At 42.7% G+C, this 26,453-nt stretch overlaps 1 protein-coding gene across 1 annotated transcript in view; it reads right to left on the bottom strand.

Annotated features, from left to right (window-relative positions):
• Positions 1-26,453, bottom strand: part of ascc3 (activating signal cointegrator 1 complex subunit 3) — a 144,259-nt gene that overhangs the window by 81,354 nt on the left and 36,452 nt on the right. The window contains 2 exon segments of the mRNA XM_071534812.1: positions 13,867-14,007; positions 15,144-15,347. Coding sequence (XP_071390913.1) covers positions 13,867-14,007; positions 15,144-15,347 — 345 coding nt within the window.

Here is a 26,453-nt window from a genome sequence, read left to right on the forward strand (position 1 = left end):
GGGGCCGGAACTTGAGTGGGAGGCCGCTCGGAGAAAAGTTGCATATTTTAGCTTCAGGTAAGCTAGCATTCTCTTTTATTTAACCCTTGAAATAAATGCCTTGTCGATGTTCTTTTCAGAATACTTTTTCAGATTCATGGCTCATCCAGGCCGGGCCCAGCTGCACATAGCTCTTTTAAAATGCAGATAGCGGAACCTGAATGAATCATAGACGGCGGGGTCATAACACACTCTAATGACAGATGCATATCATTGGGCACATCTTTTGTGCTAGGTTACATTAGTAGCCAGCCACCTCCTGTTATCTGTGTCTATCAGTTGTCTGTCATTGTCAGTCTATGGTCCACTATATGCAAGACAAATCCATCCAACTAACAAGAATTTTCCTACAGTGACCTACAGTGTTTTGTGTAATAGGATCACCTGCATATAATTTAGCTTACCTAACCTCCTAGCCAGGATATAGTCTATTTAGTTTGTCTTCCCTTTTAAACTAATTACATTCACCAGCATCAAAACATCTCACTTGTATCAAATGTCAATCGACTCCTTCATTGTGGGCGGCTGTGGGCCTATTTTGTCAGTGCAATTCTATTCTGTTTTTCCCAAAGAAAAATACAATGCATAATTAATGTGTGTGTGAGCTGTTTGGCAACCTGTCTGAGGGTGTGGAAATTCCTATTAAACACTTTCTGTAAAAGCAGTTCATTAAATCCTCTCTAGTTTGCATTTAAATCAATCCATCCAGCCATTAGAGACTGGCGCGCTCAGAGAAAGAGGAAGCGTCTGCTCCTAATTGGAGCTACTGGTTAATCTAAATGGAAGCCCTGGCATACGGTGCACAGGCCAAAGTGCTTTCTTAATTGCCTCACAAATACACACAAGTAGGCATAGAAAAAAATGCCATTGTTTGCCTCAATTGTGTTATTTAGCCTGTTTCTCAATCTATTACCACAGGACTGAAATCAATCTTCTGGATCCACGACTGATTTTGAGTATTTCAAAGAGGCATGTCTATTTAAAATGTTTTTTAAAGGTGACATTTTTACATTTACAGATGATGGAATTCACACTAGTCCGTCTGGTTCAATTCTACTAGCGATGAGCATGGTGCTTGCTTTGAATTCTTGCAAGGCATTTCCACTCATCTTCAGCCTGGACTGTGGCTGAAGAACACCGCCCAAAGAGCTCAGGCTGCACTTGGGCTCATAAGGGGTATAAAAGCTCAGAGATATAGCTAGGCACTAGTCCAAGATGTGCCTTAAAGGTGATCAATAACATTTGAAAATCAATCCTAAATGAACTGGTAGTCAGTTCAGTGAAGCTAAAACGGGGGTAATCTGTCACTTCTTCGTTCCTGTCGGGAGTCTTGTCACATCATTTCAGACTAACTGTAATCTGTATATACTCTGCTGGGTGAGACAGGTTTATAGGGAGTTAACAGTCTGCTGAGCTGTAGAAAACACAACCGCACAACTATCTTAACATGTTTGTTCAGACTTGCATTGGAGTCAAAAGTGACTCCAAGATTCCTATAATTTGAAAAGCGAGCAAAGATGGTTGCTGGCTTGATCAATGATACTAATGGGCCCAATAACACTACCATCAAATTTATCAGTATTCGGTTATAAGAAATTGAGCGACATCCAGCTTTGAATACTAAACAGTCATGTTAAGTGGCTGACTGCTTGATATTATACGGGTTAATGGACAGGTATAGCTAGGTGTCATCAGCATAGCAACTTTAGCCAGGGATGACCTGGAAAAAAAATGTCTAACCCACAGATAGGAAGGAAAACCAGTTTAGAGCAGTACCAGAGATGCAAATTCGAATTACAGAATTATTAACCATGTCAAAAGCTGCAGTAGGATGTTGGAGAACAGAGGATTTCCCCCGCATCAGCCACTAAAACCTTTCATTCAATCAAGTCATTCATCACCTTGAGAAGAGCTGTCTCAGTGCTATGAAGAGCTTTAAATCCAGAATGAAACTTCTAAAACCTTTACTGCTCATAAAAGAAACTCGTATACCATACCATACTACATTTTTTCCGAAACCATGGCCAGGAGTGGCAATTTAGAGATTAGTCTGTTATTGTTTAAGAAAAGATTAGGCTTCTCATTCGGGCAGGTACCATTCTCTTGGCCTAACCCTATTTCAGCCATCGGATTGCCAGATGGTGAAGTGTTATTCATCACTCCAGAGAACACATTTCCACTGCTCCAGAGTCCAATGCTGAGTATGGTGATCTTAGGCTTGTGTGCGGCTGCTCGGCCATGGAAACCCATTTCATGAAGCTCCCAACAAACAGTTGCTGACGTGCTGACGTTGCTTCCAGAGGCATTACGGAACTCACTAGTTGGTGTTGCAACCGAGGATAGACAGATCTGTACGCTCCTAGCTGAACCATATTTGAACCATATTTCTATGAGATGATACGTACTAGCTTACACTAGTCTTTTTATCTATAGTGCTAGATCATATTTGATTGAATCGATTGATTAAACATCCAGCAAATATTCTTTTCATTTCTCATTTATTTTCCCATTAACATTAGAAAATGAAAGCTAGCATCAGCCATCCAGAATTGGATCTAGGCAAACGTTGACACTGGACGCTCTCCAGTTCGTTATATATAGATACATTCTGTTTCAGAGTTTTTTTCTATTAACTGAGTACTTTTAAGCCCTCTACTTACATAGAGCATTCATTAGTCGGTAATTTTTTATTTTTTATTTGTGTGCATCTTCATTTATTAATCTGGTTTGTATAGCTCTTTTTATAGTCTCTTGCTATATGTTTCCTCACCTGTCTATATAAATTGCCATTTCTGCTGTTTTGATTATGCTGATGATGGCTTCCAGCTGAAACACATTTGTTTTTTGCCCATAATAAATAAGAAGACTATTGTTCTGTGAGTGCCGGTGTTCTGTTTGTTTTGATCCTTGCCACAACCGTGCACCTGATACATTGTTTAAGATTTGGAGCTGTGCGCGCTGCTACTTTTCACGCTCTCCAGTTCACTCAATGGCTGATGCCTGATTGCAATGCCTGATGCCTGATAAATATATATACTGTACATATATATCATTGAAATCTGGGGACTATGCAGGCCATTGGGGTAAACTGAAGTCGCTGTCATGTTCGTGGAACTAGCTTGAGGGCAGACTGTGGCCATAAACGGATGCACATGGTCAGCAACAATGCTGACCAATGCTGCTGTGGCATTCAAATGATGCTCAGTTGGTTTTAAGGGGCCTAATGTGTGCCAAGAAAACATTCCCCACACCATTACACCACTACTACCAACACACAAGGCAGGATGGATCCATGGATTCATGCTGTTTATGCAAAATTCTGACACTATCATATGCATGTCGCAGGAGAAATCAAGATTCGTCAAACCGGGCCACGTTTTTCCAATCTTTCATCACGTGCCCACTGTCGCCTCATCTTCTGCTTCAAAGTTTGACATGTTGTCTGCGTTTATCATATATATATATATATATATATGTATGTGTGTATATATTTGTTGTACATATACTGTATATTATATATATATACACACACATTTATTTAAGAACCCAAGTCCTAAAAGCATTGCAGCAAAAACTGAACAGTAAATTGACATCCCTGATACATCATGAAGTGCTGTTAAGTTGGACACTATTTAATGTTAACCCTAAACTAAGGAGTTGAGTGGGAGTGGTGAGGTTTTTCCTCTACCCACAGTGGGAGGGTGGCAGTGATGTGTGCAGCCATGCAGAACATGGGCCATGACAGGCCTCCCCCACTAGCAGCACTTAACTACTAATTACTCATGCTGCTGTCTGTCCGTCTGAGCAGAGATAGTCTTAAAAAAAAAAAACGTATTACAGGGAGAAACATTCTGGATCTTTACATTAGCGGCATGACTCGATGTAGACTGACATTTATGTAATGACCTTTAATTGTTTTTGCGTTGCCTTTTACTGTTCTTGCCTTGCCTTACATCAAGTCGACACCTATTTTATGTATTTATATATTTATTGACGTTCCCCAATGAAGGCAAATATGGCTGAGACATGTCTGCAGCTATTTTGATTTCCATGCACTTGATTTGACTTCGCTTTACTTTTGACATAAAATATGACACCGACTCCTCTCACCCTCCCTGTACTGGAAGACTGTCTGTCTGTCTGTGAAGCGGCGGCTCCCCCTTGGATGTCATTAAGTAATATTTCCTTTCTGGACAGAAAAGGGAGAGGGTGCGAAGGTGCCAAGATGCCACTCGCCCGCACATTGGCATCGACATGGCAGCATCCCTCCAAACCCCCTCCGCTGTTTCCATGGTAACTATCACAGCAATGGCGAGAGGAAGAGGTGGGAGGAAGAGGTGGGTGGGAGGAAGAGGGAGCGGGGAGGGTTGGAGAGAGTCATTCACTGTATTGCGATATGTGAACAACTAACGGCTTGTCAAGGCAAACTGAAATAAAATCCTTTTCAATACCGCAGTGGATGCAGGCATATTTGTCTGTGTGTGTGTGTGTGTGTGTGTGTCTGCATGTGTGCCCCTTATGTTCCAGTCCTCGTGAGACTAGGACTCACAATTAACTAAACACAAAAAACAGGCAATTACAGAACTGTTCTTTTCTTATGCTCGATAGAGATGATGTAGGGCATTAGAAAACTGGAGGGAAAACTTTTAAATTTGATATAATTTCATTCATAAATCAGTGAATGAACTCATGGTAGGCTGTTTTAACAGACTGTTCCAGGTTAACTAAAACAGATGGCACACCTCAGCCTGTCCTCTTTACTGCGATTCTTTACTGTCTTGCTCTTACTGCTGGGATCCAAGGTAAACACATTCCTTTAGCACTAGGTTTAAGAAAAGACAAACAAGAAAAACATTTAATGGAATAATAATTCCCACGATATCCATAATTAATCCTTCCATAATTAATGGAAGGGCGTCTATATAATTATTACGGTAACACTTTATATAAGGGTCACTAAGTTAAGGGTTAGTTAATGCTTAAAAAGCATTAACTAACCCTTAATTAACAGTTAACTAATGTGTAATTTACTAATGGTGTTCATGTTAACTAAGGTATTAATTTATACATTGTTTAGCCTAATAGTTTATAAAGATGACTATTAAATAATGTATAAATTAATACCTTAGTTAACATGAAGACCATTAGTTAACAGTTAATTAAGGGTTAGTTAATGCTTAATAATCATTAACTAACCGTTAACTTAGTGACCCTTATTGTAAAGCGTTACCATTATTACTATTATTTCCTTGCATCATTTTGAAAATCTAACACTGCTTTGTACAGAAAGTGGGTCATTTTGTAAGCTGAGGATCAGACTTTGGAAATGCGCGCCCGCCTCGCCTCCACACAATGCAACACTATACCCACCAGACAACCTGTATATATAACCAGTCACTTCCCACAGACTGACCCGACCCGTGTCCCGACCCAAAAGCATGTACCAGCAGCCTTCTCCAAAACAACTGAAGTCAATGGGGACCAGTTCTTTAGAGTTCCAAAGCAAAAACAGCCAAACAATCACACTGTGAATAGAAAGACCTATACACCATTATTTGTCGCAAGTCAATCAGCTGTAGTTAAGATTTGCACTAAATGATGGTGTAAATATACTGTAGGTCTTTTTGGAACTCTGAAGAACTGGTCCCCACTGACTTCAGTTGTTTTGGAGAAGGCTGCTATGGAGTTGTGCTGCAGCCTCCCTGTGTGTTATATGGACAAACTTCACCTGTGTTTCAACTGGCATGAGGGGGAGGAGATGAGGACAGAATTTTTCATTTTTGGGTGAACTATTCCTTTAAGTGGGGCGTTTTCTGGCACCCATGAACTGCAGGAGCGACCAGCTGATCTGCTATTCACCTGTCTATCTGCTGTGTTGACGCTTCAGATCTCTCACTACACTATGCTACACTACACCACACACACTGTGCACTAGTGGCATCGCACACCGCACATCAAAAGACGCGTCCGTTGGTGCTTCCCATCTGTCCCATCACACCGGCGTGGATGATCAATTCTTCTCCTTTGTGGTCGCGCAGTGCGCCCGCGTGACTCCGGTCGGTGACAGTGGGTGACAGCTGTGTTTTTGAGAGGAAAAAGGCTATTTTGAATTTGACTTTTTGAAACAAATCTAAGCATACTGGGTAGCAGTAATCGGCCTGGATTCGCAGTCACAACAGTTCATTCAAGATATAACTGATTTACAGAGTACTTTTCATGATGACCCAATCATGGAGATATCATGTACACACATTGACCTGTGCACTAGACTATATATTCATCTGCCTGCTGGCAATTTGCTTGTTCAGCACCACAGAGCGGCATTCAATACAATTCCGTGTACAAAAAACAGATCCACATTCAGCACATAACCGCCTCCCACGCGTTATTTAGCTTCTTTCGGTGTCGGCAAAACACAGCGATTACATCCGGAGGGTTGTCTTTATTTACTTCGCTTTTCTGTCTTCTATATATATATTGATTGTTAGCCTTTTTTTTATAAGCCGTTAGCGGAAAGGAGGCTAGGAAGAGTACAGACCTACACGCACACACGATCATACAGCAGTGGTTCTCTTCACGGAGCCCCATTTGATGAGATTTTGTCTCTCAAAATCCAAATCTGAGAATATTTTTTATTGTCAGATATGATTTTGCATAGAATTCCATGACTATCTGTACTGTAGGTAGAGAGATAACAGTGAAACTATGATCAAAATAGTCATTCTAAAATGACAAATGAATGAGGTTTAACAATTCATCAATTTGCTGGGGACCCCCTGGAATGCCCTCAAGGACCCCTGGTGGTCCCCGGACCCCACTTTGAGAACCTAAGCATATTATTATTACCCACACCCGACTTGCATGTTTTTGACTTTTGCCGCCCCTGCCTTTATTCACTCCAGCGTCGATGTCAGCTAAGCCTGATCCCGGCGCAGGTTAAATCTGAATTCCGCATCCGTCCCCTCATCCTTTCTTGTAGCTGCTAATAGAAATGAGCCCGCTCAAATTTCTTGTTTGGAAGAAGTGCTTGGGTTCAGTGCCTCACCAGCATTTCCCTATTGGAGGTGATTACACAGGGCCAGTGGCGGGGTCAGACCTCCAACTAGCAGCCCTTTACACTTCATTGCATCCAGACAGGCAGCGGCATGGGAGTCGAGGAGAGACTCGCTCTGTGCCAATCTGAGCTGGTTTGCTTTTTCCTGACAAGACTGTTACCCCAACTTCTGACAGGAAAAAAAATATGAAAGTGTGTGTGTGTGTGTGTGTGCTGTATGTCAAAAGGGCGTGATGGGAAAAAATATTGAGAGGCGGCTGAGAAGAAACAGAAGACGACCGAGGTTACGCTGCGTGGCGTCACTCCAGCCCGCATTAAATGTGGACAGCTCCGTCTCGCAGCCACTTTGCGCAAATGCATTGAGACTGCACAAACAAATGGAAGGGGAGAGAGAGAGAGAGAGAGCGAGAGCGAGAGAGAGAGCGAGAGAGAAAGAGAAAAAAGAAAGAGAGATGAGATCAGTCAAACGCTGGAGAGTTGTACCGAATCTGACTAATCATTCTCTTTGTTAAATCTTTTTTCACATTACCTGATAGAAAGGCAACTTTAATACACCTCTCCAGATTAGCTGGAATTGGCCTCATTTCGCAGGAATGAGCCCCCCCCCCCCCCCCCCCCCCCCCCCATCCACTCCGATCCACCCTCAGTCTTTCCATTTTTGTATTCTTAAGTCCCACGAGGCTTATAAACTTCTAAAGTCTAAAGCTGCGCGATCGCTCAAATCCAACTCCTTTGGATTTGATAGATATGCCTGTTCTTGCCAACCTTTTCAGGCTCCCGGTTCAGTCTTTCAGGCTATCCGCCACCTCAACCCCACTCTGAGCTGGCAGAGTCAGTTGCTCGCACTAAATAAGGTGTTCAACCCGTAGCTTCTATCCCCTTTTCTTTGGCTTCCTGGTATCAAATCCATCCTCTATCTACAACGAACTCCCGCGTATTGGAGTAATTGTCTAAGATATCGGAGGTTGGAATTCGAACGGCCGTGAAAAGAATCCGCACACGGCTCAACAATAGGGGAAAAAAAAGCTGAGGTGTTGGAAAAATATATTTTCTCTAATACTCCATGTTCCTCAAAACATAAAGTGCAAAGTGCTGAATTGACAAGTGCTGTGCAAAATCTGTGTCAAACGTTTCCATCGCATCCTCCTCGGCGACACAATTTAGGAAATCTACCCGACACGTTTCTATAGGCTCGGCCTAATCACGCCTGGTATCCATGGGCACACATTAGGGCTCAGACCACCCGAACAGGAAATGACATCACACCATACATAGAGCGAGATCATTGCAATAGTCACAAGGACATGAAAAGCCTAGATTTCCAGGATAGAGCCTCTCTAATAAGGGGGAACAAGAATTGGAATGATCCTATTGGGCCGATATTCGATATGATTGAATATCGCGATATTTCCTGCAATATTCAATATTGCGGGAAATATTGCGATATTCCATATTCAAGTGAGTTCCCTTTTCCACAATCAGCCCATTTTTCTGGAAAGAGCAGGAATGATAAAGATATACCAAATGGCCATTATTACCTCCAATGCTTGAGTTGCAAGATATAATTTCTAGGCTGTTAATAATAATCATTATTATTATTATAGCCTAGACATTTGATGTAATTTGGAAGAAACAAAATAAAATACACTGCCAAAAAAACCTGGGGAAAAAAAACTGAAAGAATAATATTGTATATCGCGATATTTTGGCAATATATCAGTATCGCGATATAAAATTTGGGATATTGCCCAAGCCTAATCCTATTAGTACGTCCAAACAGACAATACACATTGGACAAATTCCAGAGAAAACATTATAATTTAGAGAAAACACCGAAGGCCAGTCATCCATTCAAATTCCTCTCTCAATAACAAGTTGCCTACACACACACACACACACACACACACCCCCCTCCTCCTCCCTCTCTCTCCTCGGCCCGAATTCGAACGGGCCATTTGGAAGCCCCCGCATTGAGACAAAACATGTAATTGTCTGTTTTGTCTGGTGCTCATTACTAGAGGATAACCGCTTGAATAATCCATTGATTACTCATAAAGAAAGAAAACATCTCATTGACTGACAAACCGAGCATAAACACCAAATGTAATTGGCTAATTTTCTCATCAACAGAATTATTATTATCACCTTCAGTGTGTGACAAAAAAAGGACATTTTGTTTTGTTTTTGTTTTTACGGGAGGTATCGCGAAGTCCTTTCTAGGAGGCTGAGAACAGAAATACTTCCCAAGAACTGCAGTTGGCCAGACACTGTATTTAGGCTGGGTTCACACATAGTATTTTTTCCCCAACCTCCAGCACCCTTTTCTCATTAAAAGTAATGGGAATCGGCCACAAGGCGCTCCAGGCAGTGCTTTTTCCAGATCAAAAAACACTATGTGTGAACGCAGCCTTACAAACTTTAAATTTCATTGTGAAGGATTTACTCGGGAGTTATGTAGGATGGTTACCCAAATACAGGCCAGTCAGTGTCATCCACATCTGATATGATGGAGTTCTGCAAAACCTGAAGTTTGCACGTTTTATGTATTCATTTAATCAAAGATGTTCCTTGCAAATTTCTCTACCATTGAATAGGCGTGGTGGGTCACTCTGCCTTAAAGAGCTGCTATTCCCTAAAAGAATTTCATTAGTATCAATTTCAGTGGAGAGTTTTAGTGTCCCATGATGCTCTAAATGCTGCTTAAGAGGCTTTACCACCCTGACAAGAATAAAGTTCTATGCGGAACACAGAATACTTTTGGTATGAAGAATATTTAACATCAGCACAACATATCAACTATGAACAGCTTCAATCCAAATCGATCAGTATCAGCCTTCGAAAACCCTTATTGGGGTGTGAAAATGGTAAAAACGTAAAGATATCGACTAGAATATCTGCTATTGCTGACTAAAAATATTGGTATCCCCTAGGGCTGGGCGATATGGACCAAAAATCATATCTCGGTATTTTTAGGCTGAATGACGATACACAATATATATCTCGGTATTTTCTATGAAGTGGGTTACATGTTCAGTTGTAAGTAGGGCTGGGCGATATGGACAAAATCAAATATCACAATATTTTTGACCAAATACCTCGATATCGATATTGACAAAATTGTAGGGATGACTATTGGTTTGCTTTCACAAAATATTTACACAATGAGATTTTTGATAAATAATCATCAGTAATGTGGATATAATGACTAAGTGGGTAAAGGCAAATAATAGAACAGCTAGAACAGTCAGGTAAGTTCAGAAAATGACATCACTTTACTGTAATGCAGCCTTTAAAACCAGGAAAAGACACTTATGCCATATCACCATATTACCATATCCAAAATATAAGACGATATCTAGTCTCATATCACGATATCGATATAATATTGATATATCGCCCAGCCCTAGTATCCCCCTTCAAAAACCCATATCAGTCTAACCCTAGTCTCGGGTACCGGGCTCAACGGTAGCCGTGTCACCACAGACTGAATCGTTATCAGCTTAGATACAACAGCCATCAAGTGCGTCCATTAGAAGACGTTCAAAATCAACACTGCTATCTTATTAAAAATGAGCGACAACCAAAGTGCCTCAACTGAGGCCAACTCCACGAGTGCAGGGCTCTTGTTTTAATCCTTTGAACTGAGCGACGCAATTTGCCAAGGTTGTTCTGACACTTTAACGAACAGGCACCTGGCGAGTTGCACGCGTTTGGTGGGATAGAAAAACAAAAAGAAAGCTCTCGCGCATCATTCCTTTTCCTTCCACTCCCTCTATTCATTTCCTGTCCTTTCTCCTTCCCGCTTCGATGCAGGCGTTACCTCCGTAGGCACCGACGCAGCTTACTATGCTGTAAGGTGAATACGTGTAAAGCAATCGGTGACGCTGATTTTGTGCCTTTACTATACTGTCACCATGGCAACTACAACTAAGGGTAGACAAAGTGCTGCTTTGAACGAGGGAGCGAGGGCGATAAACAAAGACGGACGGATAGAGAGGAAGAGAGGAGGGTTCAACCGATATGGGTTTTTGTAGGCTGGTACAGATATCTTTTGGATGGAAGTTGATTTAGCCAATATTTTGTGCCAATATTAAATATCTTTAAATGTTCTAACAGGATTGTATTAGTGTCGTGGTGGAAAAGCCTCTGAAACAGTATTTAGACCAAGAAGAAGACGAAATGATTAGAATGAATTCAGGTTAAGGGCTTCCCATTTCACATTGATCAATTATAAAATACATTTGTACAGTCAAATTGCATCATATCTATCATATCAGAGGTGGACCATACTGACTGGACCAGATTTGACTGCTAATAAAAGCCCAATATCGGCTTGAAAATGTAGGTGTAACCCGGGAAGAAAGGGAAACTGAGGTGAAACATTGCAGAGTAAGTGATACTGCAAAGCCAAAGGAAGATAAATAAAGAAATAAAAGCGTTTCAGGGGAAAACAAGAGATCACTCACTGTCCCACAGCATCAGGGCTCAATAACCTAGAGGCAGAACAGAAGACACTGTCGATAAGCTCTGACTAATTGTGCGTGGAAGACACAAAAAACACCAAAAAAAAAGACACTTTCTCTCCGCCTGGGGAGAAACCTCCGACCTCCGACTGCCGACCTCCGACCCGAGCGCGACCCCGACCCCCCCCCCCCCCACCCCCACCCCGGGCTGTGCGACGCCGGAATGGTCGGTAGAAGAAGAAGAAGACCGTCCCGCGGATTATATATCGGCGGAATCTGGGCCGTGTTGCGGAGCCACTCTGGAGGTCCTGTCACAGAACGAACTACAGCAGCACACACACCGCCAGCCAGATAAGGAGCCGCTGCGGTCGGCTATATAAAGCCCGAGAAAGTGTGTGTGTGTGTGTTTGTGTCTCGGTGCCAGTGTGTGTGTGTGTGTGTGTGTGTGATCTCCTAAATAGAAGCGGTGGAGTGAAAAAGGAAAAAGAGATCCACTTCTTGACATAAGAGTGTATCTTTCGAAACAGTCACTGTGCAATGAATTCCCAGCAATCCAGATACTTCATTAACAGGGTACTGCAACACACACCACACACACAGTCATACAAGTGAAACAGATGTTTATCGTTATGTACTAGTTATTTATTTTTACCTACGCCAAGGTTATGTTTTCTTCACTGTCTGTCTGTCTGTCAACAGGATATCTCAAAAAAATCTGAACGGATTTCCATGAAATTTGGTGGACAGATAGCTCTTGGTCCAAGGAACTACTGATTCCATTTTGGTGGTAATGCGAATCTAGGATTTCTTCCATTATTGTTTTTTTAGTTATAACTATGAAACTAACGGAGATAACAATTATGTGACAGACTAGGATATGTCTTTTGGTTAGGGCTGAACGATTTTGAAAAAATATCTAATTGCAAATTATTTTGACTGATATTGCAATTGCGATATGATTTGCGATATTAGAGGGAATGATCATTTTTACATCATTATTCTCATTTTCATTGAAAAACGTATTAAAATGATTGTCGGTGTGATTTTTGCGGGGATCTGTACCAAACAAAGATGTTTTCTTAAGTCTGTAGAATATGAAGTGTAGGCCAGGACATCTCTGCAGCACCACAATATTTCATTTAAAATGGTATTTTGACACACATTTCGCCTTTAACAAATATTGCGCCTCCTGCGATTTGAAAATTGCAGTAGGCCATATTGCGATTTCGATTTCGTTTTTGGTAGCGTTCTTTTGGAAGAGGACTGAGACCCAAACGAACTCGACTAGAGGTGCTCCAGCGTTCAGATAAAGCGCTCCGAACGTGCTCGGCGTGAAGGTGCCCTTAAACGGCAAGATTCCCCTTCTGGAGCCAAGGCAGGCTGGCACGCCACATCGCAGACCCTTTTAGAATTTAGTCTCTAAAATGCACTGCTCACTAAAAATAGGCCACTAATACTTCCCCCCCCCCCCCCCTCATTCTGCCAGTATTTTGCTGCTTTAAATGGATTATACCTAATAGTTGATAAAAATCAAATGAGTTACAGGAATAGTTCACCCAAAAATGAAAATTCTGTCCTCATCTCCTCCCCCTCATGCCAGTTGAAACACAGGTGAAGTTTGTCCATATAACACACAGGGAGGCTGCCAGCACAACTCCATAGCAGCCTTCTCCAAAACAACTGAAGTCAGTGGGGACCAGTTCTTCAGAGTTCCAAAAAGACCTACAGTATATTTACACCATCATTTAGTGCAAATCTGAACTACAGCTGATTGATTTGCAACAAATAATGGTGTATAGGTCTTTCTATTCACAGTGGGATTGTTTGGCTGTTTTTGTTTTGGAACTCTAAAGAACAGGTCCCCATTGACTTCAGTTGTTTTGGAGAAGGCTGCTACCAAGTTGTGCTGGCAGCCTCCCTGTGTGTTAGATGGACTAACAAATTTCACCTGTGTTTCATTTGGCATTTGGGTGAACTATTCCTTTAAGAGTAAATTTACAGTCACAACTAATTGGCAGGAACTATTCCTTTAAGAGTAAATTTACAGCCACAACTAATTGGCAGAATAGTGCCTGAGCAAAAAAAAATAGGTTTAAAAAAAAAAAAAAAAGGTTTAGTGACTAGTACATTCTGGGGAATAGATGATCAAATGGCCTGACATATACATCACCACCAAAACCACTTGAGGGTGCTAGAGAACATACGTGGAATAACTAGTGTGTATGTGCAGTTGTGTCTTGTAGTGGAGAATGCAAGTATTCGAGTTTGTCAGGTGTGTGTGTGTGTGTGTGTGTGTGTGTCTGGGCGTACCTGTGTTCGTAGGATCTCTCCTTTGGTTAGCTGCATGTCTCCGGTGAGTTCTTTAACAGCGATGCCCAGTGGCTCCAGTCGCTTACTGAAGTAATTAGTCATCTCAGCTGCCAAGGCCTTCATAGGAGCCACATACACTATCTACAGAGAGAAAGAGAGAGAGAGAGTGAGAGAGAGACGTACAAATAAATAGGAGAAGGAGTCGTTGGGGAGGGGAGGGGGTGGCAGAAGATGCGGATGGGGGATGGGGGGTGGGGATGGGGGGGGTGGGGGGTGTATAGGGCGAAGGAGAGCTGGATGGAGAGAGGGAGTGGAAGGACACTGTGGTGATAAACGAGCAAACAGTGTGGTATCATTTGTTCCCTGGCAACCAGCACAAATCACAATTTATTGAGAAATATGATGCCAGCCACTTGGATGGAGAAAGTTTAATGGTGATGTATGAAAAGTGGCTATCGTCACTGGCTGGCACTGTCTGCTACGGCGCGTGTGAGAGTGGATGTGTGAGGAAGAGGTGTCTGGTGTGTGTGTGTGTGTGTGTGTGTGTGTGTACAAAGCTCCATGAGGAGAACAAAGCGGTTCAGACGTCTGAATAATTTATCCGAGTGTGTGTTAGGGTTTGACCGATATGGGTTTATGAAGGCCGATCCGATATTTTTTTTTTTTTAGAATGTCACTGCTGGTCGCTGATATTCGGTGCTGATATTCATCTTTCTATTTTCCTTTCTTCGCTATCTTTAAATTTGACCGTTTTCATGCCTGCGAAATGAAAAAAAAATTCAGTCCGGCTGCCCAGGCCTGAGACCGTATTCAGATCATGGGACACTAAATCTGGATTGAAACGCGGGTTAATAACAGTTCAATAGTAAGCAAATAGTAAAAAATAAACAACATATATTCATGTACAGTACTGTGCAAAAGTCTTAGGCACCCTCGATTTTTTTATATACATTTCTTAGAAGTCTTAGATGTTTGTTTTCTGCATTAGTGTGTCAGCAGACTGCTTTTTGATATTCAGAAACTTTTCATTTCATTCGTTTTGAAAACATCTTCCCTTTATGGATTTCTTTGACATTATGGCTAAGACTTTTTGCACAGTACTGTATACTTATGTGAAATCTGCTCTAAACGTCTCATTCGATGAACTTCAGGTTAACCGGTGTAATATTGATCAACGCTACAATAAATATGTAATCCATCAAACTGCATCATATTCCATCATATCAGACATGGCGTATGACACCCCCCCCCAGGTTTTCCCATCGTCCCGTACGGACCTTGAACTCGTCCTTCTTGATGACGCCCCCGGGATGCACGTGCTGGCGGATCTCGTGCAGGACGGTGAGCATGGCGATGTTGGTCTTGCCGGCGCCGGTCGGGGCGCAGATCAGCAGGTTCTCGTTGGTGTTGTAGGCCGTCTCGAACACCATGGACTGGATCCTGTTCAGGCGCTTCATGCCCTGGAACACCAGCTGCCCGATCTGAGCACACACACACACACACACACACATGAGAGAGAGGGAAGAACAGGATGAATGAGGGTAAAGATCGCGAACACCTGCTAGTGCGTTGTCATCCATTACAAATACATTATAATCCCATTGGGAGCATGGATAAACTTTTTTTTTTACAATGTAATCATTAAAAAAACATGACAAAATTCTATTCAATTTAATATCATGTCTAACTCTACAGTTTCCCCATAAAATATTCAACCTCCTTACATTTGTTGCATATTGTGTTGATCATATCCTCTGATTAGAATTATTATCATGCACTCGCAATGTGTTGCATTATAATGTAATTCATTATGAGCACCACTACAAGGAAAGTGTTGCCTAAAAAATTGATGATTCTAAAAAATTAAGTTATTATGGAAACATCATGTTTAATTAATTGACAGGGCAAGAAACATGTTTTTGTTTTTTTTTTATATTGAGTGAGTTGTATTAACATTTTATAAACATTATCACGATTTGAGCCATATGGGACACCGGCTTCCGATACTTTTGGATTCAAGCTGCCAATGACATCATTCAATTTTTATAAATTGGACCATTTTCAATTCAAGAATTTAATAGAAAGTGAACACTGGATAGAAGTATTCAGTGTTTCCGCAGAATTGTATTCCGGTCAGGGAGGAAAAAGCCTCTGAAACAGCGTTTAACACCATGGGACTCAACTACAAATAAAATTTGTATGGGTTTCATTTCTTTGATTCTTCATGGGTTACCAGCTCCATGAGGCAGACTGAGACAGGTTTCATGGCAGGATTTTCAGACTGATACAACTTGGAATTAGATTGACTTGGACTAGCCGTGGTCAGGGAGGAGCCTCCATCATATCAGGAGGTGGACAACGCCGACTGGCCGATTCGGATTTTTAATAAAAGCCCGATATCGGCCCGAGAGATCGGTTGAGCCCGACGTATTATAAGCTGGGAGAAAAAAAAAAAAACAACCTTTCAGCCACAAGACACCGCTCGCAAAACAGGCGTGAGATAAGTGCACGGCTATCTGTCAGTGATTGACAAGTCACTTGTGTGTGTGAGCCAGCCAATACCAGGTGACTGCAGTGGGTGGCTGCGGAGAGAAGTGGAGCATCAAGAAAAGCAGCGAGCAGCAGAGAGTCTGAGTGGTGGGACCGGCTGTCACTCAACGCTGCCCTCCGCCTGCCTTCGCTATGGCAACAGAGCGTGGGTGACGGCCCTCAATCTCACACAGCCTCTGATAAGTAGAGAAATGGCCGCTTTGAAGGACAGTCGCCGCCACACACACACACACACACACACACACACACACACACACACACACCCGCACACACTCAAGCGCTACACGTATAAAAGCGAGAAAACGCCCGACTGCTGCACAGGTGAAACATTTCCTTCTGTAGCAAGTAAAGATTGTGTGCAGTCTCACAGTGCATGTGTGGCAATGACATATAGACATAATAAATGATTAATCTATTCATTAATACTCAGTTTATCTGAATGTGATCTCAGCTTTCTACCTAGCTTACACCCTAGTTGATCAGCTGCCTTCATCTCTTCTATGGATAATACATAAACATTTATCAAACATCTTATATTACATACATACATATGAGCACTGCTGATACAACAATGTGATTTATTATACTATGCCAGAGTACATGCTGTCTTACCATCGTGAAATCATTATATACTGAATATCACCATACATCACTGTATGACAGCAGTCTATGTAAACTAATAGATGAAGAACCCAGAAGTAGACTGTCCAGACATGTTGTCCATAATCATTTGCTTATAAGAAAAAGGATTATAGGAGTTGTGTGAAAAATGTATAGTAAAATGTCAAATGTGAAGATTTCTAATGAGCTATATTTTCCACAATAGAACAACTTTTACTTCACTTTATTAATTAGATCAGCTCAATAAATAACAGAGTTGGTGAAACCAACAACAAATCAATAGCATCACTAATGTTCAGCTATAGAGGAGTGATGCAGTTTGATAGTGTTCAGCTATAGAGTGATGCAGTTTGATAGTGTTCAGCTATAGAGGAGTGATGCAGTTTGATAAAGTACAGCTATAGAGGAGTGATGTAGTTTGATAGTGTTCAGGTATAGAGGAGTGATGCAGTTTGATAGTGTTCAGCTATAGAGGAGTGATGCAGTTTGATAGTGTTCAGCTATAGAGGAGTGAAGCAGTTTGATAGTGTTCAGCTATAGAGGAGTGATGCAGGTTGGTAGCTCAACAGAGGTCACTGTCGTTCCAGGTCTATTTTCTGTCTACCTCCACATCTGCTTCTTTTTCTCTTCTCCCCGTCGTCTTACCCCCCCCCCCCCCCCGCTCCACCTCTCTCCCACTCGAGGTGGTTCAGGATGCCTTAAGCTTAGACAGCAGTATCATTTATTCAAGGATTCATTAGAAGTATGTCATCACTTTCCTCTTCCCCTTCGTTTCGCTCCAACACTCATAGAAAGAAATAATTAAAGAGTGCATGTCAGGCGAGGACGGGGGAGGTAGGTGGAGGGGGGGGTGCTGTTCGGAAGTCGGCCCCGCGGCCCGGTAGAGAGGAAGAGGTTATTAATGCATCAAAGAGCAACTTTATTAGAGTCCACTTAAGCTGGAAGAAGTGAAGGACGACTGTGGTTTGAGCCAGGCGATGCGCGGGGCCGGAGGGAGCCGTGATGGACAGCTAGGCACAGCCGCCGAAGTGTACATGCGACGGCTCGTGTGTGTGTGTTTTGTGTTAAGAGGCTGAGGCGGAGGAGCGGGGGGATACAGGAGGAGGGAAGGGGCGACTGTCCGATGTAGCTTAACGTACGATTTCTTCTTCCCCGTAACACCCGTGATGATTCAATTTCCTCCTATTGTTCGTCCGCTGATTGCTATGCTGATTACATTCACGCCGCCGGCACCGTAATCAACAAGTCGCCACAGAGTTCATTCGTTTCCTATAGAGTGGAGCGACCGGGGGGGGGGGGGAAACGGCGGACCGGTCGGCCGAGGAAAGTTGGCCGGGGCTGAGGTGTTTCGCAGATTTCCACGCTTCCTTGTTTCCCGACCGACGGGATTTTGTTTCATCCGCAGCGGTTCCGCCTGGCAGAGCGCGAAACGGATGAGAAGTTGATTGCAGCCATTCAAAGCCTCCAAGTCCTCCAAGGCTACAGGAGGAAAGGTCCCAACAACGGTGCTCGGAGAACGGTTTGCGTCCGTCTGTTTATTTTTGATTAACGCTTCCTGATTAGCTAACAATGTGATGTTATTAAAGGCAACGCCAAAGCAGCAAAGAAGAAGTGATTTGCCTGTTTCAAAACCTTTGCAGCTGTACAAGACTGTTATCCAGTCGGATGCTTCTCGCTCTGCCCACATGCGGTCAAAATAAAGTGGCTCATCAACAGAAGTTACTCGCAGTATGAATGCATTGTCAAGCTCCCGGATTTCAAAAATACCATCTAATGCTATTATATCACCAACTCCACAAGCGCTTCAGCCACCAACTCCACTCCATCTAAGGACTTAACGAGTAAAGGAATGGATATTAGTGAGGCACGGGCTCTAAATGACTGCGGGGCCGCTTCTACTCTCTCTGAACAGGGACGGTGATTCCGGTCTGCTCCTGTCCGCCCAATTATTTCCCCCAAGGCCGACTCCTCGGAGCCCCTTACTTATAAATATTCATCTCTGAATTATGGACCGCCGAGTTTCACCCTGTTTTGCGAGCCTTCTGCAGGCTCGGTCCCGCGTCTCCGCGGCGACCGAGGAGCCGCGACGATCACTTTAGCGGCCGGGCCCTCGTTTTGATTTATCGACTTTGTCTGTTTGTAACGAGACGCCGGTGTCCCCGCACTCCTTTAACATGCTAATTCATGCAAATGTATGCCTGCCCCAATATTCACCTTGAGGTAAAGCATACATGTTGTAAATAGGAAGTTGCCGTCGTTTAATGATCTTTGGAAATCTTCAGTGCTTTTTTATCCTCTCCTTAAAACCTCGCCGGCTTCATTGTTATGCTAATGTATGCGCGCGCGTCTTCCGATTGGAAATCCAGCTGTGCCTGCCAAAACCTGTCTCTAGGGTGTGCTGTAAGTATGCAGTGGGAGAGGTAGTTACTCCACTGCAACGGGCGTTATGCAGCTGTTAACATACAGGGTCCGCCCCCGCTTTGCCGATAAACCGTCCCGACACAAACTCAGACCGCCAGACGCTCTCTTGGCGGAGTCGCTGTCAAGTGCCGGGCCTCGCGGCGAGCCCCCTCTATTAGCCTTGAGGAGCGCGTCGGAAAATGGCTCCTTTAATTCTCCGTGCAGTGGCGGTTATTTATTCTGATAGAATTCATGCAGTTTTAATAGTTTCGGTCTGCATAAAATTCTGTCCATTCGCTGTTAATTGTCTTATATTGAAATGTTTTTAATCCACAGAGAGGAGCTATCTTCACTTGATTCATTAATTCAATTCATTTAAACTTTCAATGTCATCCATTTAATTACCAGCTGATTTTTTCTTCTTAGCGGGAAGGACAAGCCAGGGTATGCCAAGTCAGAATATTCTATATTTAATGTCTTCATGTGTGTTTTCATTGGGCTGCGTGTTATTAAGAGCCAACTTTGAATGACCCCTCTCTCTGTGGGATACCAGGAATGAATAATTGTAGGCAAAATCCTTTGGACTGAACAGGCAGGTAATTCTACCAAACAAGTCTTGGTTTATTTTAGAGATTATAGTCTTATTCATTAACAAACGGCCAGTACTGAGTTTGGTCACTCAGCTGAACAGTAAATGGATATTTGGCCTGATTAGGTTATTTATTTTAAAATTAACACTTTTGAAACAAAACAACCAGTAAACTGACTCTGGATTAAACTGAACAAATGAGCTTTTCAAGATTAGCCTATAATATTTTAGACCAAGTGATGGAGTAAAAAAAACAATTTACTGGTCACAAAAACTTTTTAATGACTAGGTTATCATTTTTGAAGGGACCATTGGCTATGATCAGTAAAGTCAAGTTTAAACAATTGACCAGCCCCTCTAATTTTTGGAAGGGACCATATGGATATGAACAATAAATGGACAGTTGCTTTGGTGTCCAGTGTATCATTAATCCAGTATTGAATAGGTCAAATGATGGTCATACCAGTATCAGCAGGCTGAAATTTGGATTTTCACCTTTTATAGGTGATTAATAATCAAACTGCACCAGTGAGCTCTAATCTCAAAGGTCCCTCATCATCTGCATGCAGTGATACAGTACAATGTCAGAAAAAATATAAGGCATGGTAATGTGGAAGCATACAATATAGTTATGCTGCTTATGACAAAATGGTTAAATGCTACTGGCGATTTCTGTTACAAATTTGGGACTTTCAATTTTATTAATTGTTTCACAACTGGAAAACACTCATTAGATTTTCAGATATTATTCTTTCTTTCTAGGACGCATGGGATTCTTACATATTCATTCAGTGATCATGCTGAAAGCCATTTCACCTCATTTTATTACACCCCAGGCCTTATCGCGCAAGACTTTGACTTAAATAGGCCAATCTGAAATAACCAAGTCATTACACTGAGGTTCTATGCTGTTTTACTGGCAAGTATATGCCTATTAACCTTATGAACTGATCTCTGATCAATCTGTCAGTGGCTAGACCTCGTGACTGTCACATTAACTTATATAAACAGAAGCCAGACTTTGAGCCAGAAAATCAAATTGACATCACCAGGCAACATGCCAAGTTAATTATGTTGACGAGAGTTGAGAGGACTTTATCACATAGAAATTCTGAGAAAACAGATCCAGAGCCAATAGACTCGTTTGTTTTCTCTTTTCCCCCAGATAGAGCACTCATAGTCCCTTTGTGTTTCGTTACGATCGGATCTCTGGGGCCAGCTTTCAAAAAGCACTAAACCGTGGGCCAGCGATGACTGCCACCTTGCTGCTTCATTGCAAATCAATCCTCATCATCGCAGCTGAATGCGCCTGGCTACATTGCACCTAAAGCATCCCATAGCATTCTGCTACGCCCCAACACCTAAAATCCAGAGTGAAAAGTCTGGTGAGCCCAGCTGGCTAATAGAGGACCATACACATCTGTGGTCAATGTTTCAGCAGCCGGGTTAAATAAAGTTTCTAATGAGAGCAGCTGTTTGAGTCCAGGGCAGAACCAATCTCTAAAACCCAGCTGGCTCCGGCGTGACTAGCCTGGCTCGCTGCTACTGAGCACACAACTTTCTGGAGTATGAAGATACTCAGGCACTAAAAAATCTCTGGGTCTCTGGGTGTATGTGAGCGGAAGAGTGAGTGTGCGTGTGCATGCGTGCGTATGCACATGCATGTGTCTGTGTGTGTGTGTGTGAGCAAGAGAGAGAAAGATAATGTGAGTGAGTGAGCTGTGTATGTTGTGTACAGTGGGTAAGCAGGTGTCCTCAGCAGTGGGATACTCTAAGTGTGTGTGCATAAGAAGGTTCCCATCAGCCCATCTCGGTCCACGCTGAGTGGGATGGAAGCTGACAGGCTCATTAACAGAGCGGATACACAGCCTACGGCCATATGGGCAAACTGGGAGGACTGGGAATATCCCGCCAATCCACCAGCCACTTAAAACACACTAATTGGACCCACATAGATCGCAGTAATGATTCAACAGCAATAGCTAAATACCAATGTTGTCCGTTAGCATTTGCCTCCCTGTTCCCAGGTTTAATAGTGAAACTGAGGTGGCCAGCCAGTCTGTACACAAAACACAAGAACCAGCTACTGTTTTTTTTGGGTGGCTGCTACTTTGTGTTATTGTGTGTTTACTGTATGAGTCACTGTATGAGCCGCTAAACTAATTAAATTCCTCTGTGCATCGGTAATGGGAAGCTAAGAGATATAATTGTTGTCGTTTTCACGCCATCCTTTTAATTACTTTCTGGTTCCATTTCATTCCATTTGAATTGACAGCCTGATCAACTTTTAATTGCCAGTTTTTGCAAACAGCTTATCAGCCTGCTCCAAGCCTGCATGCAGGGTACTAAATGACCTGGCCAAACACACCCACACACACAAACACACACACACACACGAGCTAAACCGCAAAAACAAGCGCACTGGTGCTACAGACACGCGTGCACACCGAACACACATACACACCATCCACACCAGATGTATGGTGGAGTTTGACAGAGTGAGATGCAGATGCAGCAAACAGGAGGCCCATTCATTTCCCTACAGGGCCGCAGCAGCAGCAGGAAGAAGGGGGAGAGGCGGCTAAGGAGGCAGAGAGAGAGAGAGAGCTGGGAGTCGGGGAGGGAGATAGGAAAAAAGGGAGGTAATCCATCACTTCGTCCGTAGGCACCTGCTGAAGAAGCACTAAGACCCTCGTGAGCCCCGAAAAACCCCTAACAAACCCGGCATAACCCAGCCTGCGTCCCACTCCCTTCAAAAAACATCCAACACGCAAGTATTTATTAATCAAAAATAATTAACACTTGACTTGAAGTGGTGCACATACGGCATAATAAGGCAGGATAATTGTTATAATCAGAGCATAATATATAATATAATAAACACAGGGTCAGACCGATATATGGGGCTGATATTGGCCTTTCATTAAAAATAGGATCTGGTCCAGTCACATGCACTGGATGCAGTTTGACTGATTATATATTACTTGTAGTTCTGATCGATACTGCACTGAATTGATTCTAATGTTACAATTTGATCAGAATCCACACAAGTATGCATGAATATGTAATTATTGCTATTAGTTGTAGTAGTTTCAATGGAGAATGTCTGTGTTCTATGGTCTAAATGCTATTTCAGAGGCTTTTCCACTCAAAACATAGGGGGTTGAATACTTTATGGAGCAAATGTGTGGTTAATTACAAGATATTAAATTGAATGTAATTTTCTGATTATTACACTGTGAAAAAACTTTGCATCCAATGGGATATAATCTGATTGTAACGCATCACAGTACAACTGAAGTCAAGTGTTACCTGAGTTTACTCTGTCCAACTCTGTACTTCTCATTTATTAAATTCAATTTATAGATTCTAGTCTCCCAAACACCGCCAAACAAACCTCTTTCGAAGGTTCCCAGATAAAACGCGGCTTTAAAACGGGATGTATGGGTGCCGTTTGACAGAGTGCTGCCACTCTCGCAGGCTCCACCTTCAGATTAGATAAGAGTTGGAAAAAGTCTTGAGTGTGTCTTCAAGGCTTCCTGCGCTTTCCCTCTCAATCTCCGGATCTGCTTTTTCGCGAGGCTAAGCGAACACACGCGGAGCCGAGGTGGACCGCATCAAAACCGGATTAGGAAATGCAATCAAGGTGGATTAATTATGGATGGAGCTCGGTTCTGGGTTTGTTTTTTTTTCCCCCCGCGGTAACTCGGCCGGCCGAGCAGAGGGCGAGGTGTCAAAACAGCCGGGGAGAACGGAGGGGATGCTGAGAGAGGGTGATGGCGGCGGACTGGAAGCCAATATACCGGAATGACCGCGCTTGCCAGTGCCCGCTCACCCATTACTTCCACCTGAGACTGTAAGTGCTAAATGGTAGACCTCCACTTGACACCTCCGGCTGCATTTCTCTCAGAGGTTTGGACACATCCACCTACCAATTTGAGCTGTGGGCAAAAGAGACAGGAGATGGAGGCCAGGAGAGCGGGCCGGAGCCCTCTCTAACGGTGATTCATCCATCATAAAAAAAAAAAAAAAAAGAGTCCGAGAGCCCGACCAGCTCTCGGACCGAGGATGACCCCCGCGATCGCTCGGGTGAGGAACGAGCAAAAGCACGTAATAAAAAAAAAAATCACGCAATAAAGACGTCCCAAGTGTCTAATATCCATTTGTGAGCAGCCGGAGGGAAAATATACAGTAGCGAACAGTCACTCATCACTTATGCCTCTCAGCACCCCCCCCACCAGGGATCTCCTGTACCATCGGCTTAGGAGCAAAAGCTCTCTGCACTCCTAAATACTTTCCCCTGCAGACTGCTTCCCTCTGGGAATTTGTCATACAGTATCTCAAGACTCGGTTAGCAGGCTTGAAAGTGAATTCCTATCAATTAGTAGTTCATAGGAAGAGCGGTGGAGTGGGTTGTCAGGCTTCTGTCTATATTTGAGTTATGTACCTTCTGGTGTTTGTATTATGAGATACATCGGTAGTGCGCTAGTGTACTTCTCTATGTGTGTGTGTGTGTGTGTATGGGTCTGCCGGCGCTACAGCAAGAGCAACATTTGCTCTCGCTCGCGACACACTCTCTAACATATTTATTCGGATAAATTAGGAAGGCTTTTACCACAGTGGCAAGTGCAGGACGCCTAGACCCTGATTCATTAGTTAAAAAGCACCCTAATAAATTCCCCACTTTTAATGTTTCACAGAGCTATTAAAGTCGCACGAAGCCCGGCACAGCCCTGTTTCCCATTACAGCTTTCAATAAATGACAATCGGCACTCGGAGACGGGAGAGGGGGGGGGCGGGAGGCGGTGGAGGCATCAGACTTTTCAGCCCTGCCTTTCAAAGCCTTCCTAATAGCACGTAAAGACTTATTAGCCATTGTGTGCAGGCGCTTTAGAGGAGTGAGGCACTTTGTTTCAGAGTTGCCCGGGCTTAAGTTAATGAATACAGCCGCCGCTTGACTGAGGCTAATTCACATCGCTCAGCAGAAGAGCTTCCATATCAATCTATATCAGTTACACGGGGACCGTCGGAGATGAAGGCAAATCTGCCGGAGAGCTAGGGAGAAACACAGGGGCAGGAAGGAGAAAAAAAAAAAAAAAAAAAAAAAAAACGATAAGCCTTTTAGAAAATGAGAGAGAAGAAGACAGAGACGGTGCCTCAGAGAGTTTCCATTCAATTCCTATTCATACTGTTTAGGCTTAAGTCTTCGCGGGAGGAGCCAGGACAGGAATTCCGTAATGGCTGATAGAACGGACAGTAAAAAAACACACTTCATTGATTAGCACTCCGTAAAACAGAACCACAAACTTCTTCCTGTGATATTCCTTAATTAATTGTTTCCTCCTCTCCGGGAAATGAACTCCCCCGAGAGAGATAAATTCCCCTCAATCCATCTGAACTCATCCCACTTAACGGAAAGGGGAAGACTCGACCGATACCCAAACATTGTGAGGAGGCCGGAAATTGATGAGGCCTATTTACCTCTAGACAGTGTTGTATTTCAAAGACTCCCCGGCCTCTTCATCTGTCCATGCTCCTGTGTTGACTGCAGAGACATACAGTGTGTTTGTGTACGTATGGCAGATATTATACCTCGCCATTCATTTTCAATTAACTCTATTAATCTCGATGGTCACTCTCTATTGTAACATCACTTCACCGAAGAAAGAAAAAGAAAGAAAATGGATGGGCTTCTAACTAGGGTCAAGCCGATATATCAGTTTACCAATAGATCAGACCGATATTAAAAATTGCCAGTCACTGTCATCCACCTCTATGATGGATATATAGATGCAGTTTGATTGGTTACATACTTATTGTAGAATTGATCAATGCTACACTGGTTGTCTATGGGAAGCCCTTCACCTGAATTGATTCTAATTCATCATTCATCATTTTGATCAGATTCCACACAGGTATGCATGAATATGTTTTATCTTTATTATCACTATACTGAATACTTTCCAATTTTTTGGTGAAATTTTGGCATGACAACAGTCATATTCAAAGACTGAATATCAGCACATAACATTGGCTATTGGCAGCTTCAATCTAAAAAAATTATTCGAAAACAAATATTGGTCATATGATGGCGTAGGGCTGGGCAATATGGTTGAAATCAATATCACGATAATCATAAGGATTTTTCTCAATATCAATATACACAATATGGTTCATGTATGCAAAATCACGTTAAATAATCAAATTAATGTTCATCTCATTGAACCGAATGGTGATGTTAGGTGTGATGTCAAACAAAACAGAAATATTCAAATAATATTCCAACCATACCTCATTTTATGAGAGTTTTTAAGTAAAGTTTGCTTGTCATCATCAATTTAGACAGCAGAAACGTGTGTCACGATGTTAAAATATCTTCATATCATCAATCATATCGTGATGATATGAAGATATTTTAACATCGATA

Source organism: Centroberyx affinis, unplaced genomic scaffold (genome assembly GCF_046629955.1).
Source record: "Centroberyx affinis isolate AG114_WGS23_722 - 3 ecotype Tasmania unplaced genomic scaffold, CSIRO-AGI_Caff_v1 ptg002631l_1, whole genome shotgun sequence".
Classification (NCBI taxonomy): Eukaryota; Metazoa; Chordata; class Actinopteri; order Beryciformes; family Berycidae; genus Centroberyx; species Centroberyx affinis.